A 14,248-nucleotide genomic window follows, 5' to 3' on the forward strand; every position below is an offset into this window, starting at 1 on the left:
GGAAAAAGGGAAGTGAACAGTTCTCCAGCCCAGCCCAGGAGTACAGGTGACCTGGAGTGTTTTAGAAAGAGCAACTTTTATTAGAAAAAAAAAAAAAAAAAAAAAGGCACAGAGGAAACCGAGTCCTTTCCAAAGCCCAACAAGCAAGCTCAGATCCAGGGGCAGCAGCAGAGTCCCACACCAAATCTGTCACCACAGCGGATGCTCAAGGCACAGCCCAAGCCCATAGAATGGCCCCAGCACAAGGATTTGAGCCCTTTGCCCATGGCACCCTAAAGCCAGCCTTGAGAGAGCATCCAGAATCCCTACTGGGTGGGCTCCCAGAGCAGGATCAGGGCCTGCACAACTCAGGGGGAAGGGTGAGAGGGAAATGGGGCCCAGCACAGGGTGCTCAGCTCCCTGCAACCCCCAAAACAGGGCCATGGCCATGGCCAGGGCCAGCCCACCCTCCCTGTATCACTAAATGAGAGGGGTCACTGCTTGTAGGGGCAGGGAGAAGGACAAGTCTCTGGTTCAGCTGCAGAAGTGCTGGAGGGAAGCACCAGGGCCACCAGGGCCACCCTTCTTCCACGAGGCATCTCTGAGCCACACCAGCACTTGTGTGACTTTGCAAACACCATTTGCCTTTGGCTGGGTCCCTCTGGCAGTGACATCCTGGGAGGTGGGGGTGGATATTTGCCTGCCCCACCTCACCCCACACGGGCCAGGCAGAAGGGATGGACACGTCCACGGATGTGCAGCTGAAACTCCCTTGGCCAGGCAGCTTCTTGCCCCACTGGCATCTTCCATCTGCGAGGGACACAACGTGGGCTCATCCCCTTTGCAAGGGCAGCAATGGGGCACAGGCAGAGATCAGGAGCAGAACACCAAAATGTTGTGGGAGAACGAGACAGGAGTTTGTCTTCAGCATTGCAAGGAGCCTCCAGGCCTGGACAACCCCAGACAGGCAGTGAGTGAGGACTGGGAGCACAGGGAGACTCCTCCAGCCTTCTTCCTTCCCATCCCACAAGCAGAGGACCCCGGTGGTCCACGTGGCACAGGGGGGCTCATGGCAGTGAGCTGTTGGACGGCTGGGTAGGGCTGGGCTTTGTTCTTCAGAGCAAATCAGTTTTTCCCAGATCATCTGATATTACAACTGGTATTACTGCAGCTGGAAAAGAAAGTGAGAACCAGTGAGGCTGAGCCTCGGGCTGCAAAACCCTCAGAGGCAGCTGCTTTAACCAGGAGCTGGGAGGGGATGGGGCAGGCAGGCATCCCCTATATCCTTCCACATGCCACTTCCCTTCTCCTCCCAGACCAGACTCCTTCTCACCCTTATAGATGACTCCAGTTGTCCCCTCCTGCTGACACCCCCAAGTCCTGGGGTCCTGATGACCCTCATGTTCCCTCTCCCCCCACAGCCTGTTTTATTCCTGCCCTATGGGTGGTGCATCAGCAGGCAGGGCCTGGCTCTGCCCCTGGCTCAGAGGATGCACCAGAGCAGTTCTGTGTCTACCTTGGTGTCCCCAGGGGTGTCTCCAGGCTGCTTTATCCAGACATCACGCTTTGGCAGGCTGTTGATTTTCCTGATTTCCTGCAAACAGGAGAGTCATAAGCGCCACAGGAAGGTTTTCTCCAGTGTTGCCCTGGTCTGACTTCAACCAAACCTCGAAGCACACAGTGTTCAGGTAAAACCAGCCAGCTCTGAGAGGTTGGTAGACCCTCAAAACCAAGTGCAGTTCCAGCCCAGAGAAAGGAGTTTTTACAGGAAAACTGATCCAGGAGCTGCAAGCTTTGCCCAGGAGTGACCCCAGGAGCAAATCCTTTCCTGGCAGACACCGAGCCAGCACAGCCACCCTGCACAGACACGTTTGGGCAGAGCTGATCTCTGCAGCTCAGCACTGGGGGTGCCCAGGCTTGCCTTCCCTGGCTGTGGGGCTGGGCTGGAGCTGCCCCTCCTGGTCCTGTACCCTGGTGGCTGCAGGAGACTCTGCGATGAGCAGTGGCCAAACACTTCATTGCTGCAAGCAGTGATACCTGCCCAGGACTTGCTGAGCTTTTCCAAGAACAGTAAAACCACCCTGAGGCCCTCCTGTCTGTCTCTGGGGCATCCATGTCCATGGAGCAGCCTCAGGGGCAAAGTGATGATCTGGGGCACTGAGCCCCCACAGCTACAAGACACCCTATTCTGGGGGACTGGGATACACATGAGGGTGTAGATGACCCCAGATCACACATGCATCAGAGCTCTCAGAGAACACACAGGTGTCCAAGCCCCTCAGAGCCCAGTGCAGAAGGTTGAGCACACGGTGACCCTCTCAGTGACAACTCCCAGTGACCCCTGGGTCAGAGCTAGTCCTCCAGACACTGGCAGAGATGGGATCATGCTGGGGTGATCTCTCTCACAGGTGACAGGGTCAGGTACCCCTGCATGTCCTGGGATGCACACCCAGCTGGCACCTGCTCCCTCCTCACCTCACCAAAGGCTGGAATTCGCTGTCTCAGGCATTTTGGGCTTGGGACCAGGGCAACCAGCAACAATTAGAGCCTTGATACCTCATCATTGTGGTCTTGCAGCACTCAGACCTCCAAACCTGGCTGAACTCCTCTCAAACCCTTTAGTGGGTTCAGCCAAAGCTCCATCGACCCTTCATTCAAGCCCCACCACCCCAGATGCAGGACCTTGTCCTGCCAGGCTGCCAGGCCTCAGGGCTCTCCCCCGAGGAGCTGGCACAAGCTGGTACCTTGCTGTTGTCCTCCTTGGCAGGCTCCTGAGCCCGGCTGATCCACAGATTAATGCGAGATGTCACCGATCCTGGAATCTTCAGGTTGTCCTGCGGCACAGAAAGGGGCGCCGGGGTTACAGCACCAGCTCTCCCACCGCACGAACACAACCCAGGCCAGTCCCCGGGGGAGGCTGAGCAAAGCTGCAACAGGCAGAGCCCAGCCCACACGCTGGCTCCATCCCAGCTCCTCAAATGCCAGCACATCGGCAGGAACCCACACACACTGACGGAGGAGTTTCGGTGCCCGAGCCCAGCCCCGCCTGGCACCGCTCAACAGGCACCCAGCTCCCCCCGAACTGCGTCCCGGCCTGCCAGGCTGTGCCCTGCTTATGCCAAGAGGAAGATTTGCCCAAAAAGCTGGTGCAGGACGGTGCTGGGAGGTGCTCGCTCGGGCCAGCTCTCCTTACTTACCTTCCTGACGGCCAGAGGCTCCGCCTTGCTGGGAGCGCTGGCCTCGAAGAAGCTGCGCTTGCTGGCCACCCCCTCCGAGGACAGCAGGCGGCTCTTCTGGACAGGCACGGAGGATTTCACACCCTCCGAGCGCTGGGGGGAGGAGAGAGGGGCGTCAGCGGGGCCGTGCTGCTCCCCAGAGGGTGAAAAGGAACGTCCTGCTTCTGGCTCACAGCCTGAGCCCCTCGGGGTCTGCTGCCTCCCCGCCCGTCACCAGCTCGCAGGCTTGCCCCACTGCCTCCCCCCAGCACGACTGTGCAGACCCTTCCCAAGGCAAGAAGCAACCTGGTCTAGTGGGACGTGTCCCTGCCCAGGGCAGGGTGTTGGAAAGAGATGGTCCTTAAGGTCCCTTCCCACTCAAACCGTTCTGTGGTTCTTTCAGTTCAAACCACTCTGCTTCTAAAACCCTGAGGCCAATCCCCTTTTCTGCTTGGGACCATCTTCTTCAACCCCATTAGCTCTGGTGTTCAGTGTAGCTCAGTCCCTCCCCTCCTCACCTGGCCACAGGCCACCTCTCTCCCTCTTCCCACTCATCCCTCCCATCCCAGCCTGGCTATGCCCAGTGGTTTTGGTACCTGCACAGCTGAGTTGTACTTTTCCAGCTTCTCCCCAATGGTGCTGCTGCTACCTGGGATCCTCAGACTCGCACTGATGAAGAAGAGGGAAGAGTTGAACACAGCCCCCTCGGGATCTCCTGGACTCAGCTCGTGGTCCTGGGGGACTGCACTCAGCAGGAGAAGATCCCATCACACCCCGGCACTCCTGCATCCATCTCCCAGGTGAACCCAAGCAGCTCATTCCCTGCTGGTGGCCAAGATCTCTGGGTCTCACTGTCTTACTTGGGCCACACTGTACATTGAAATGCATCTCTGAGCTCCTCACCTTGCCCTGTCTTCACCACTGCCAGCTCTGAACTGCATCCTCCCCGACACCAGCTTGGGTTTGCCCACAGCACAGGAGCCAGCCCAGGTGTCCATAAACCCACTCCCCTGCCCTGCATTCAGGAGAGGGCGTCCTGTCAGCTCCCTGTGTTCACATCTGAGCTCTTGGGTTCCTCCAGTTTTTAAACCACCTGGCCAAACCTTCCCATGGGGATGTGGAAGATGCCTTGGTCTGTCCACCAAAGCCAGGTCATGTTTCTCATGGACCTGCAGGGGATGTTTTGATATCCCCATGGATGGGACCCTGTTGTGGTGCTGCACCACTCAACACAACCACTCCTGTGCAGACATGAGCAATGACACATGAAAATACAGAACCCAAGACACAGCAGGGCCTTGCTGGGGGGAACCTGGAGAAACCTGGGCTAGTGGAAGACGTCCCTACCACGGCAGGGGGTTGAAACTAGATCTTTAAGGTCCCTTCCAACTTAAACCAGTCTGTGATTCCGTGATCTTGTACAGATGCAAGCTGCACACTGGACATTGTCCTGTCCTCTGCCTGCTCAGCCAGGCACCCCAGGGACCAATGTCCAGCAGAGCTGTGCCAGGGCACTCACGAACTCCCACGTCCCACCACCTCCTCCTCCCCCCTGGGAAAATAAAGGAGGACAATTCCTGCCCAGCAAGACCAAAGTAACACGAAGAGAGGTGCTGACCTCCTTGTGAGAGGGCTCTGGCTTTCTTCTTTCTGCTTTCTCGAGATGATCTGGAAGACACAAGGAGAGGAGATACCGGAGCCAGCTTTGGTTATCAGAGACAAGCATGGGACAAACTATCTCTGCCATCTCCCCCCCAGTTCCAAGCAAGCTCCATTTGCACCCACACCAGAGCTTATCTCCTATCTCAAAGCTCCCCAGACTAAAGATGCTTTGCAGTGATAACAGTTTTATTCCCGATAAAACCACATGAAAGTCAATTGAGCACAGCCAGACAGCCCTGATCCACAGCAGGGAGGGTCTCAACACTTCTTGGTTTTCCCAGCCTCTCCAACCACTTTATTGCACAGATCCTTTTTTGGAGGGTTGACATTGAATATATTCTCAGAGTCGTAAGGAGATGGATTCTATTTTTATCCCGTGCTTTCAAATAAGACTGGAAAGGCCGGAAAGTGGATGGTAATTCCCGTGACTCTGGAAATTCTCAGGACAACGAGCTCCCTGTTTTCTCATCACTTCCCATAAATTTCCTGGTCAGCACAAAGCATATGAACGTGGGCACGTTGCATCATCACAGGCCTCTGGTCAGACACAGAGGAGGGAACTGAAGGGAAGACTGAAGCAGAACTGTAGTGCCCAGCCCAAGGGTGGATTTTGAGCACACTTTTGGGAACAGGCTCTGCCAACATAATCCAGGGGCCAAAGCAACCCTCCCTTCCTCCCTCCCGTCCTCCACTCCTTCAGTGAGGTTCTTTGGCCGCTTGCTTCAGCTCTTACCCGAAAGGAGACGGTTCTTGGGCTGGTTCGTCTGATGGAGCTGCTGTAGGTGGCATGAGTTGGAGAAGGGTCTGGCTTTTCTGCAGGTTCATCTTGTGTGGGAGACAGTTGTATAACCTGCTTTGAGGGATTCCTGGATGGCTGCTGAGGAAAAAGCAGACATCAGATGCACCCCTGCAGAGTCTGCAGAGAGAAGGCTGAGAGGTGCAGGGAACAGCCCCGGTGGGAACTGGTTTGGAGGCAGGACTTTGAGATTTAAATCCTCCAAGCTTTGGCTGCCTCACTTGGATATGCAAAGCCCCAAGCACCTCTTCAGTGAACCCGTGATGCCAGTGGGGGCTTGCTGGAGAAGTTGATCAGAACAGTGCAGGCGAGGGAGGGCAGGAGGTGATGGGACCCTTTCCACCACCTCGTGGTTTGCAGCTCTCAGAAAAAACCTTCCCAAAAATCCCTCAGGTCCCATTATTACCCTCCTGGTACTTTTGGGCTCTCCCTCTCTCTCTGCTGTCCTTCCAGCACCCAGGACCCCACACCCCAAGGCTTGGTGCTTTGTCCATTCCTGCTCACCTGCTGCTCCAGAGGTGAGGTCACCACCGAGGTTGTTTTCTCTTCTGTGCTGCGGCTTCCCTGCCTGGTCAGGATCTTCACCTCCCGGAGCCGGCAGCCCCCAACCTCCGGCGGCACCTGGAGCTCCTTCCTCTGCTCCCCCCGAGGTGTCCCCACACCTTGTTCTTCTTTGTCCCAGAGCCGTCCCCTCAGCACCACCTTCCTCTCCGGGACAGGCTCCGGGTGCTGATCTCCTGGTGGGTCCCCTCTGCCCTTGGCTGCATCCTGATCTCGCTCTCCCGCCCAGACGCTCTCCTGCCTCGCTCCTGCCTGTGTCCCTGCCTCCGTGTGGCCTTCTCCCAGCCCTGGCTCCTTCTGCTCTTTCTCCTGCTTCAGTTTTTCAGAGACACGTGGCGGGCACCTTGTCCGTCTGCTTTGTTGCGTCTTCAGCTCCTCCGAGAGCTTCCGCTCTTCCCCGTCCTCTGGAGACGCTGGTTTCACCAGGGACTGAGGTCTAGAGAGACAGAGACAAAATTGGGAGCCAAACCTCGGCAGCCCAGGGCCAGAGGGATGGTTTTCATGCTGTAAGGGAGGCAAAAGCCTCTGAGGGGGGGACACAAAAGTCCCACCAACATCCCGGAGTACCCAAATCAGACCAGGTCTTGCAGTCACACTCATCTCCAGCACCCCAGCCTGGGTCTCCGAGGATAAGATTGGATTAAAAGTCTTTTTTTCTCTCTTTATGTCAGAGATTAAGCATTTCTGCAGCCTCATCCCAGGACACCAGCATCCACCCAGTCCTGTGCCAAGGAGGTGTGGGCTCAGGGCACTGTGCTGGGTGTGCTGATGGATGAGTTGTCAGCGGCTTTTCACTGGACTGGGGAAAAAATCCCAGCGTGTTTAAGCGTGAAGTGTTGGTGGGAAATCAATCCACCAGACTGGCCACCAGAGATACCCCCCTCTTCAGTCCTCCTGTGGAGCCCATCCTTCTGCCCAAAGGACTCCAGCTCTCCCCACAGCTCAGCCCACCCTCATCCAGGAGAGACTCCCACCCACTGCAGCAGCAGGTTGAGAAAAACAAGGCAGCAAGATGTGAGTTGTCAGCATCAGGAGCGAGACTGACGCCAGCAGGACCCCCCACACACCTGCTGGAAGTTGGACTGGGGTCTTTCCCAGGGCTGGGAGGCTCCTCATCCGTCGATGTGGAGGACAGCAGGTTCCGGTGCCTTCGCCGGCGCTCTCTTTGCTGCTCTTCCTCATCCTCGAGGGTCCTCTGCCTGGCCAGGCTGTTTGGGATGAAACACAAGGAGGTGGTGAGGCTGTGCCCTGCACGGGGAGCCTGCAGCCCTGGTGCCACACAAGAAAGGGAACTGAAACACGCTGGGCAAGGCCCAGGGGGGTGACAGAAGTTGCCCTGCACGGGGCTGGAGGACAGGGAGGCCGGCGAGAGCCAAGTGTAGCAAAGTGCTCTCACTCCACCCAGCTCATGCAGGCATTTCCCACCACAAGCACTCGATTTTACAACTCCCAGTTCCTCCTGCTGGAGGGAGCACTCATCGAAAAGGAATCCCTACATTAAGCAAACCTTCCAGAGGAAGGATATTGAAGCTGTAACTCAGCAAGACCTGGACCCTAGAGCCACCACACAGACCTCAACCACACGAACTGCAAGGGTAATAACCACTAGTGGCAGAAGATTTTAGCCCAAAAGCAAGTTGTGGTGATGGCAATTTAATTTTTATAGAGCAAAAAGCCTCAGATGCAAAAGCACAAGTGCTGAAGGCAACTGCTGAGATGCTGTGCCTGGTGGACAGGGCTGGCAGGGACTCCTCTTCCTCCCTGCATGTGGCTGGACTGGGTATTGTTTATAATCACAGACTGTACCAAAAAGAAAAGGTTTATCATCGTCTTTGAACATTTTATATTGCACAAGCCAAATGTGTGTGGGTTTATAGAATGTCACCCTGAAGAAAACGTTGTCTGGAAAACACCAGCTTTCCTGTCTTTTCTCTGTGCTAAACCTTCTCACCTTCTGTGCCTGTGCATGAACTGTGTTGGAAAATATTTTTATTGGCTGGATTGAGCTTTTCACAACAGCGTTCATTCACCTCCAGCATCTCAGTCAGTCTCAAACAGATGCAGGGAGCTCCCAGCACCCCAACAGCCTGCTGGAGCAGAGGGTCCTCTGCACAGGGTCCATCCCAGAACCTCACCCCACCTCTGGCACTGGCATTCCAGTGTCATCCAGGCTGGGGGTGCTCCGTGGATTTGACTTTTAAGAAGGTAAAAGTCAGCCGGGTCCGGGCAAGCGGCGCTGCGGACAGGGTGACTCTCAGCGTGGTTACGAGTTACTGTGTAATCAAAGCTGGGTCATAAATTAAACCACATTACCCCCCGCAACCATTTGTGGCTTCTGTTCTTCCTGCTCATGGCAGCAGGGCCAGCGGAGTGGAACGGAGAGCAAGGAGGGACAGGCAGGTCCTGGCTGGGGACAGGGCAATGGGAACAGCCTGAAGTTGTGTCAGGGCATGTTTAGGTTGTGCCTCAGCAAAAAGGTTCTTCCCCCAGAGGGTGGTTGGGCTCTGAGCAGGCTCCCCGGGGCAGGGGTCGCAGCACCAAGGCTGACAGAGCTCAAGAAGCTCTTGGACGATGCTCTCAGGGACAGGGTGTGACTCCTGGGGGTGATCCTGAGCGGGGCTAAGGGTTTGGATTCCTGGGGGTCGCTTCCAACTCAGCAGATTCTGTGACTCTGTAACGCTGGGGGGAGGGTGACGCCCTTCCCTCCCACTGCCCCCATCACCCCTTACACCCCCAAACACCCTGCACACCCCAACAGCAATCCAACCCACTGCTAGGGGGCTCCAGGTGGTCCCTAATGTTGCTCTTGACATCGGGAGAGGGAGGGAAAAGGCTGGGATGTGCCCTTGGGGAGCTGATGAGCATCACCTCCTCCGTGCTCACCCCCCTGGGCTGACCCTGACCTTGAGTGCCCAGCTCGGAGGGGCTGGGAAGGCAGCACGGCCGTGCCTGCTGTCCCACTGCAGCAATCCCTGCACACACATTCCCACCTGGAAAGGCTGGCAGGTACATACATGGGCACACACACGTGCCAGTGCCTCTGCTCAGCACTCCTGTCCCTCAAGCAGTGGCTGCACAGAGCACCAACATCAGTTGAAATCCACGTGACAGCCAGTTACTTCTCTGTTTTTACGCACACAGGCTCCTTCAAAATGGAAATGGGATTTTCCTGCCTTGGCTCTTTCCCTCCTTGGCTCTTCCTGAGGCAGCACGTAACCTCCACATGCAGCTTCTCGTTATTTCTAATTAAGAAATCCACCCATTAGGCCGCGGATTTGCTTCGCCAATCCTTTCCCTCCTCTTTTCAAAGGGGGATTTATTTTTCACCGTCTTACCTTTTTTAACCTCAAAGAGACGAGTAAAAAGCTTGGCAAGTGTCCCTGCCTTGTCCCGTCCTGTTAATCATTAGCGCAGGGATTTCTGACATTTCTGCTGTTTCAGTGCTGCCTCATCTAATGAGAGCACAGGAACTGCCTGCTGGGTTGTGAAACACGCAGGGTGCAGGACCCTGCTGGGCCTGGGGCTGGGCAGGTCCGTGGCTCAGAGGAGGTGGATTTGGATGGGGCTGGAATGCCCTCTGGATCCATCCCACTCATGGAAGGGCAGGGTGTGAGCTGGAGGGGGGTCTCAATTAGGCATAAGGAAGTTTTTCACAGTGAGGATGGTGAAGCCCTGGCACAGAGAAAGATGTGGCTGCCCCATCCCTGGAAGTGCTCAAAGCCATGCTGGATGGGGCTTGGAGCAACCTGGGAGAGTGGAAGATGTCCCTGCCCACGGCAGAGGGTGGAACAAGATGAGTTTTGGGTCCCTTCCAACCCAAACCAGTTGGGATTCCCCTTTCTCACACAAACTACCGGGGTTTGCAATGAAGTCTCAGAGCCATCACATCGACTTAAACCAGGATTTCTTCTCTGAATTGCTGGAGGTTTTTGTGTTTGAGTCTCCAGCACTCCACCTGCACTTGGTCGGCAGCGCTGCCCTGGGGTCTGCAGGAGGTCAGGAGTGATGCCCAGCTTCGTGTGAGCCCCTGACTCACCCCATGATGCCCAGGAGCCTCACCCACCCCGGCTCCCAGTGGAGCCAAGAATCTCTCTTTAGGAAAGGCTGCAGGGATGGCTCAGTGACTGAATCAGGGCTTGCTCAGCACCGGATGGGCAGGGGCAGAGCCAGGACACACACCCAGGGGCTGTATGGGCATGGGCTGAGTGGAAAACCCCAGCCATCTCCAGAGCAAGCCTGGAGGCAGAGCCCAGCCAGACCGTGCCCCAAAGAAAGGCAAATCAGACCCAAAGTATATCCCACACGGGCTGAAAATGCATTTCCAGGGTAATTTTCCTGTGCAGTGCTCAGCTTCCCCAGGCAGCAGAAACAAAAATGCCTCTGATCTTGCCCACCCACAAGAAACCCCAGCTCTGCGTGGGGGCTGGCAACACCTCCTCAAACAACACCCCCAGGGTGGCTGCCCCTCTTCCCATCCTCCCCAACGCCCCCTGGTCCGGCTGGCCGTGCAGCAGCCCACCCTCTCCCCCTGCCTCCCACCCGTGGGAAGGGCTGAGCGTTTAAACCACGGCACCTACCTGGAGAGATCGGACCAATTCCTCCTGCTCAGAGACATTCCTGCTTCCCGCGAGTGTTTCAGAGAGCCCCCAAAACTTGAGCTGGCATCAAGGCCGAGGTGCCGCTTGATCAGCGCTGCCTGGAGACTCTGCCCCCCGAGGAAGGAGGGAGGAACTCCCTGCAAGGTTATTTCCCTGTGCACCTTTACCCTGCCTGCCACCAGTTTACACCACGCTGCATCACATGGTCCCTTATCTACCTTGACCCAGGCGAGGGCTGTAATTTGTCTACCAGCGGCGCGGGGCGAAAAGACGCCCTGCCCAGCAGTGCCACGCAAAAACAGCTCCCTCCTCGCCTCCTGCCGTGCCAGGCTCCGAGCAGGGACCCGCGCTCGGGGCTCGATCCATCCAGGTCTCCCAGGGTTTCGGAGACAACTCCCTGCGGAGAACCTGTTCTACCAGCCGCCCTCCACCAGTCAACAACTCCTCCAGCCCCGGTGGAGGAGGTGAATTACCTTGGGCCGAGTGGGAGGAGGCTGGCTCCCAGCGATCCAAAACAGTCATTAAAACACCTCCGGCTGGGTGCAGCCCAGCGCTTTCCAAAGAGCATGGGAGGGTCCCCCCCTTGCTCCTTCCAGCCCTTTCTAGATGTCTTGGATCGAGCTGTCACGGCCTCTGCGTTGTTACGAGCTCTCCCGCAGCAGAGGACACTCGCGAAGTCTCGGAGGAAGGGGCTGAAGCACTGGGGGATTCAGTTTTTGGGCGCTGAAGCCCTATGCCAGAGAGGAGCTGTGTGCTCAGGCTCATCTCCTGCTTGGACCCAGCCCACCAAACCCATCGTCCCCTCTGGATTTGCCCTGAGACCCCCGTCCCCCCCCACCTACACAGGGTAACACCACCTTCAAAGGGCAGGGGTGAAGGCAATGGGGGGCGGGGGGATTGACTTATTGGGGTGACAGGAGGAGCTCCCAGCCTGGTTTGTACCGGGGTCCAACCCAAGCACACAGCATGGCCAGGACCCTGTGCTCCCACTGCTGTAGGAGACGTCACGCAGGACCCCCTGAGTACAACTCCAGCCTCCAAACCCGGACAGATCCCTCTCTCTGCCAGCCCGAGGAACTGGTTGTGAGGCCGGGCTTGCCCTGCACGCCTCCAGCCCACAGGGGCGTGCCCGTGGCCTGAGCAACTATTTCAATCAAAGGTTCCTGATTAAAATACCATTTCTAAAAGATAACCCTGTCAAATGAGCCCTCCGCTCTGAGCAGGGCTCGTTCTCTTCTTTCTTTCTTTCTTTCTTCTTGCAGCACCTGCTTTTCTTTCAAGTGTTTTCATACATACAGAAAATTCCATGAGTTGTGGCATAAAGGGGGGAAAGAAAATTACTTAAATGACCTTGCAAGCATCCTGCTAATTGCTAACCAACTATATTTAGCAGAGGAGCATCACTGAGCTACTATAAAGCAATAAACCTTTCTGATTAATGCATGGCAAGCACTGTGCTTGCAAAACTCATTGCCAAAGGATAGCACTGGAGCACGGGACTTAGCAGGATTTTCAAAAGGATTAGACTGAACGTGGCAGTGAAAGAACACCCCCAGCAAAGGAATATAAAACCTCACAGTTTGTGATTCCCTGTATTAATAAGATGGAGCAATTCTAGATGGGCATTTAGTGTCTGGGGATTAGGCAGAGGATGAGCCTCGGTGACACTCCCCCAGATTTTATTTTCAGCTCAGAAACCTTCTGAGCTCAATGCAGTTCACTCTTTATTTGAGGTTTCTCAGGGGGTTTCTCCTCCACGGATTTGCCCAGATTCACTCACACCCAGGAAAATTGTTAGTACAGAAAATATCCCTCAGCAAGAAGTTCCCCAGGTCTATTCCTCACTGCTGGAAAAACTCCTCCTTTAACTTGGATGAGTCCTGCTGAGCTGTTTCAGCAGCACCAAGCATTGATCTCCCGTGGTTAGGGATTTTTGTTGCTGTGGAGCTCATGTTTTCCCTGATGTTCCTCAGATGTTTCCACGTCCACCAAAGATACCCATCCCAAGCAGGCAAGAGCCAGCCCAGAGCCCACTGTCTCATCTGTGAAGCCCTGTTGGATTTTTCCCTCTGTGTGTCACTTTATGCTCCTCCAAACATCCTCTGCCATTTTATCCCCAAGCTCCAAGTCCTGCCAGATCCTTCTGAACTTCTGTGTCACCAGTCTTCACCTCTGCTGTGCCAAGTGCACAGGAATTAGCAGCACAGGAATTATCAGCAGCAGTTTGTTATCTCACTTCTGTTTCCTATCTGCTGGTTGATTATTTAGCTTTGCTTGGACTTTCCCTCTTAGCTGTGTCTGACCTAAAGGTCTTTGCTTCTGGAAATCCAGGAAAACTCTTGCCTGCCTCATCCACAAGCTCACTGATGCCTTCAGCAAACACGAGTCACTTTGTCAGACTGGATTTCCCTTAACAAAGCTATTTTGGCTGCCCTGAGCTCACCCAGCCCAACCTGCAGGTCCCCAGAGCTGAAGGTGATGATGAAATGAAGGCAGAGGGGTGAGTCTGTGGGGGAAGGGATGCTCAGGGGGACCATTCTGATGTCCAGCCTGATGCACTCCATGCACCAGAATGTCGTGTGTGCTGTTCCAGACCCACAGCCTGGGGAGGAGAGCTCTGTGCTCTGGGTCCCACAGGACTGTGCTGTGAGCAGGGAAGAAGCTCCAGGGCCAAACCACTCAGTACCTGCTCTGCCCAGGGGACCTGCATCTGCCTCAGGGAGGCCAGACCTTCCCCTGATGCAGATCAGCAGAAGACACTCATTTATACCCACTTAGGAGCTAGACCAGATTCAACAGAGGGTTTTTTTTTTTCCCTTGGGAACAGTGTCCTGTGTCTCATCCCGACACAGATCCTGTTTCTTTGGCTACAGGGCAGTGGAGAGCTTCCAGTTTCCACAACTGGGCTGTAATTAGGGCATTCCTCAGCCTCTCCTGGGGCCCAGCAGTGAACCCTCCACCTCCACCCTCTGTGCCTCAGCATCAGCCACGGCTCAGCTCCTCCCTGGGCTCCTCAGGCTCATCCCTGCTGTGGTGGAGCAACATCATCTGCCCAGGCTTCCCCACTGGGCTCGATGGCCATGGGAAGGGGTTTTTCACCCTTGCTCAGCTCCATCCCATCTCTGCAGCGGTGCCAAAGGTCCCACCAGCTTCAAAAATCTCCTTGTATCCCTGTGCTGGGCCAGGGCTCTCCCTCCCCCACGACAATTCCTTCAGGTTTTGGGCAGAGGTGTGCCATGCACTGGTGGGACAGGGCTGTGTAATCCTCTCTGCAGTGAGAGGAAAATCAAGGAGTGTCTGAAATTGGTGTGTGCTTGCTCAGAAACTGGACAAAGACTGACCACAGACTTCCCTGCAGGAAAGGAGTAACTGTTGTCCAAAGTGCCTCACTCACAAAGGGCCTATTTCTATTACTTAACTTTAAAAAAAAACACCCC

The 14,248-nt window shown here is 55.7% G+C and overlaps 1 protein-coding gene across 1 annotated transcript; it reads right to left on the reverse strand.

The window, feature by feature from the left end:
* Positions 1-57: 57 nt before the first annotated feature.
* LAD1 (ladinin 1) lies at positions 58-11,183 on the reverse strand. Its single transcript, XM_027898091.1, has 10 exons — positions 10,791-11,183; positions 7,281-7,421; positions 6,157-6,649; positions 5,590-5,733; positions 4,813-4,862; positions 3,791-3,863; positions 3,177-3,308; positions 2,724-2,813; positions 1,496-1,573; positions 58-1,150 (listed from the first exon to the last, which is right to left on the reverse strand). The coding sequence occupies exons 1-10, from the start codon at positions 10,826-10,828 to the stop codon at positions 1,142-1,144; spliced, it is 1,248 nt and encodes a 415-aa protein (XP_027753892.1). The 5' UTR covers positions 10,829-11,183; the 3' UTR covers positions 58-1,141.
* Positions 11,184-14,248: the final 3,065 nt, after the last annotated feature.

Source organism: Empidonax traillii, unplaced genomic scaffold, assembly GCF_003031625.1.
Source record: "Empidonax traillii isolate 1590-97213 ecotype Southwest subspecies unplaced genomic scaffold, ASM303162v1 scaffold579:size954524, whole genome shotgun sequence".
NCBI classification, from domain to species: Eukaryota; Metazoa; Chordata; class Aves; order Passeriformes; family Tyrannidae; genus Empidonax; species Empidonax traillii.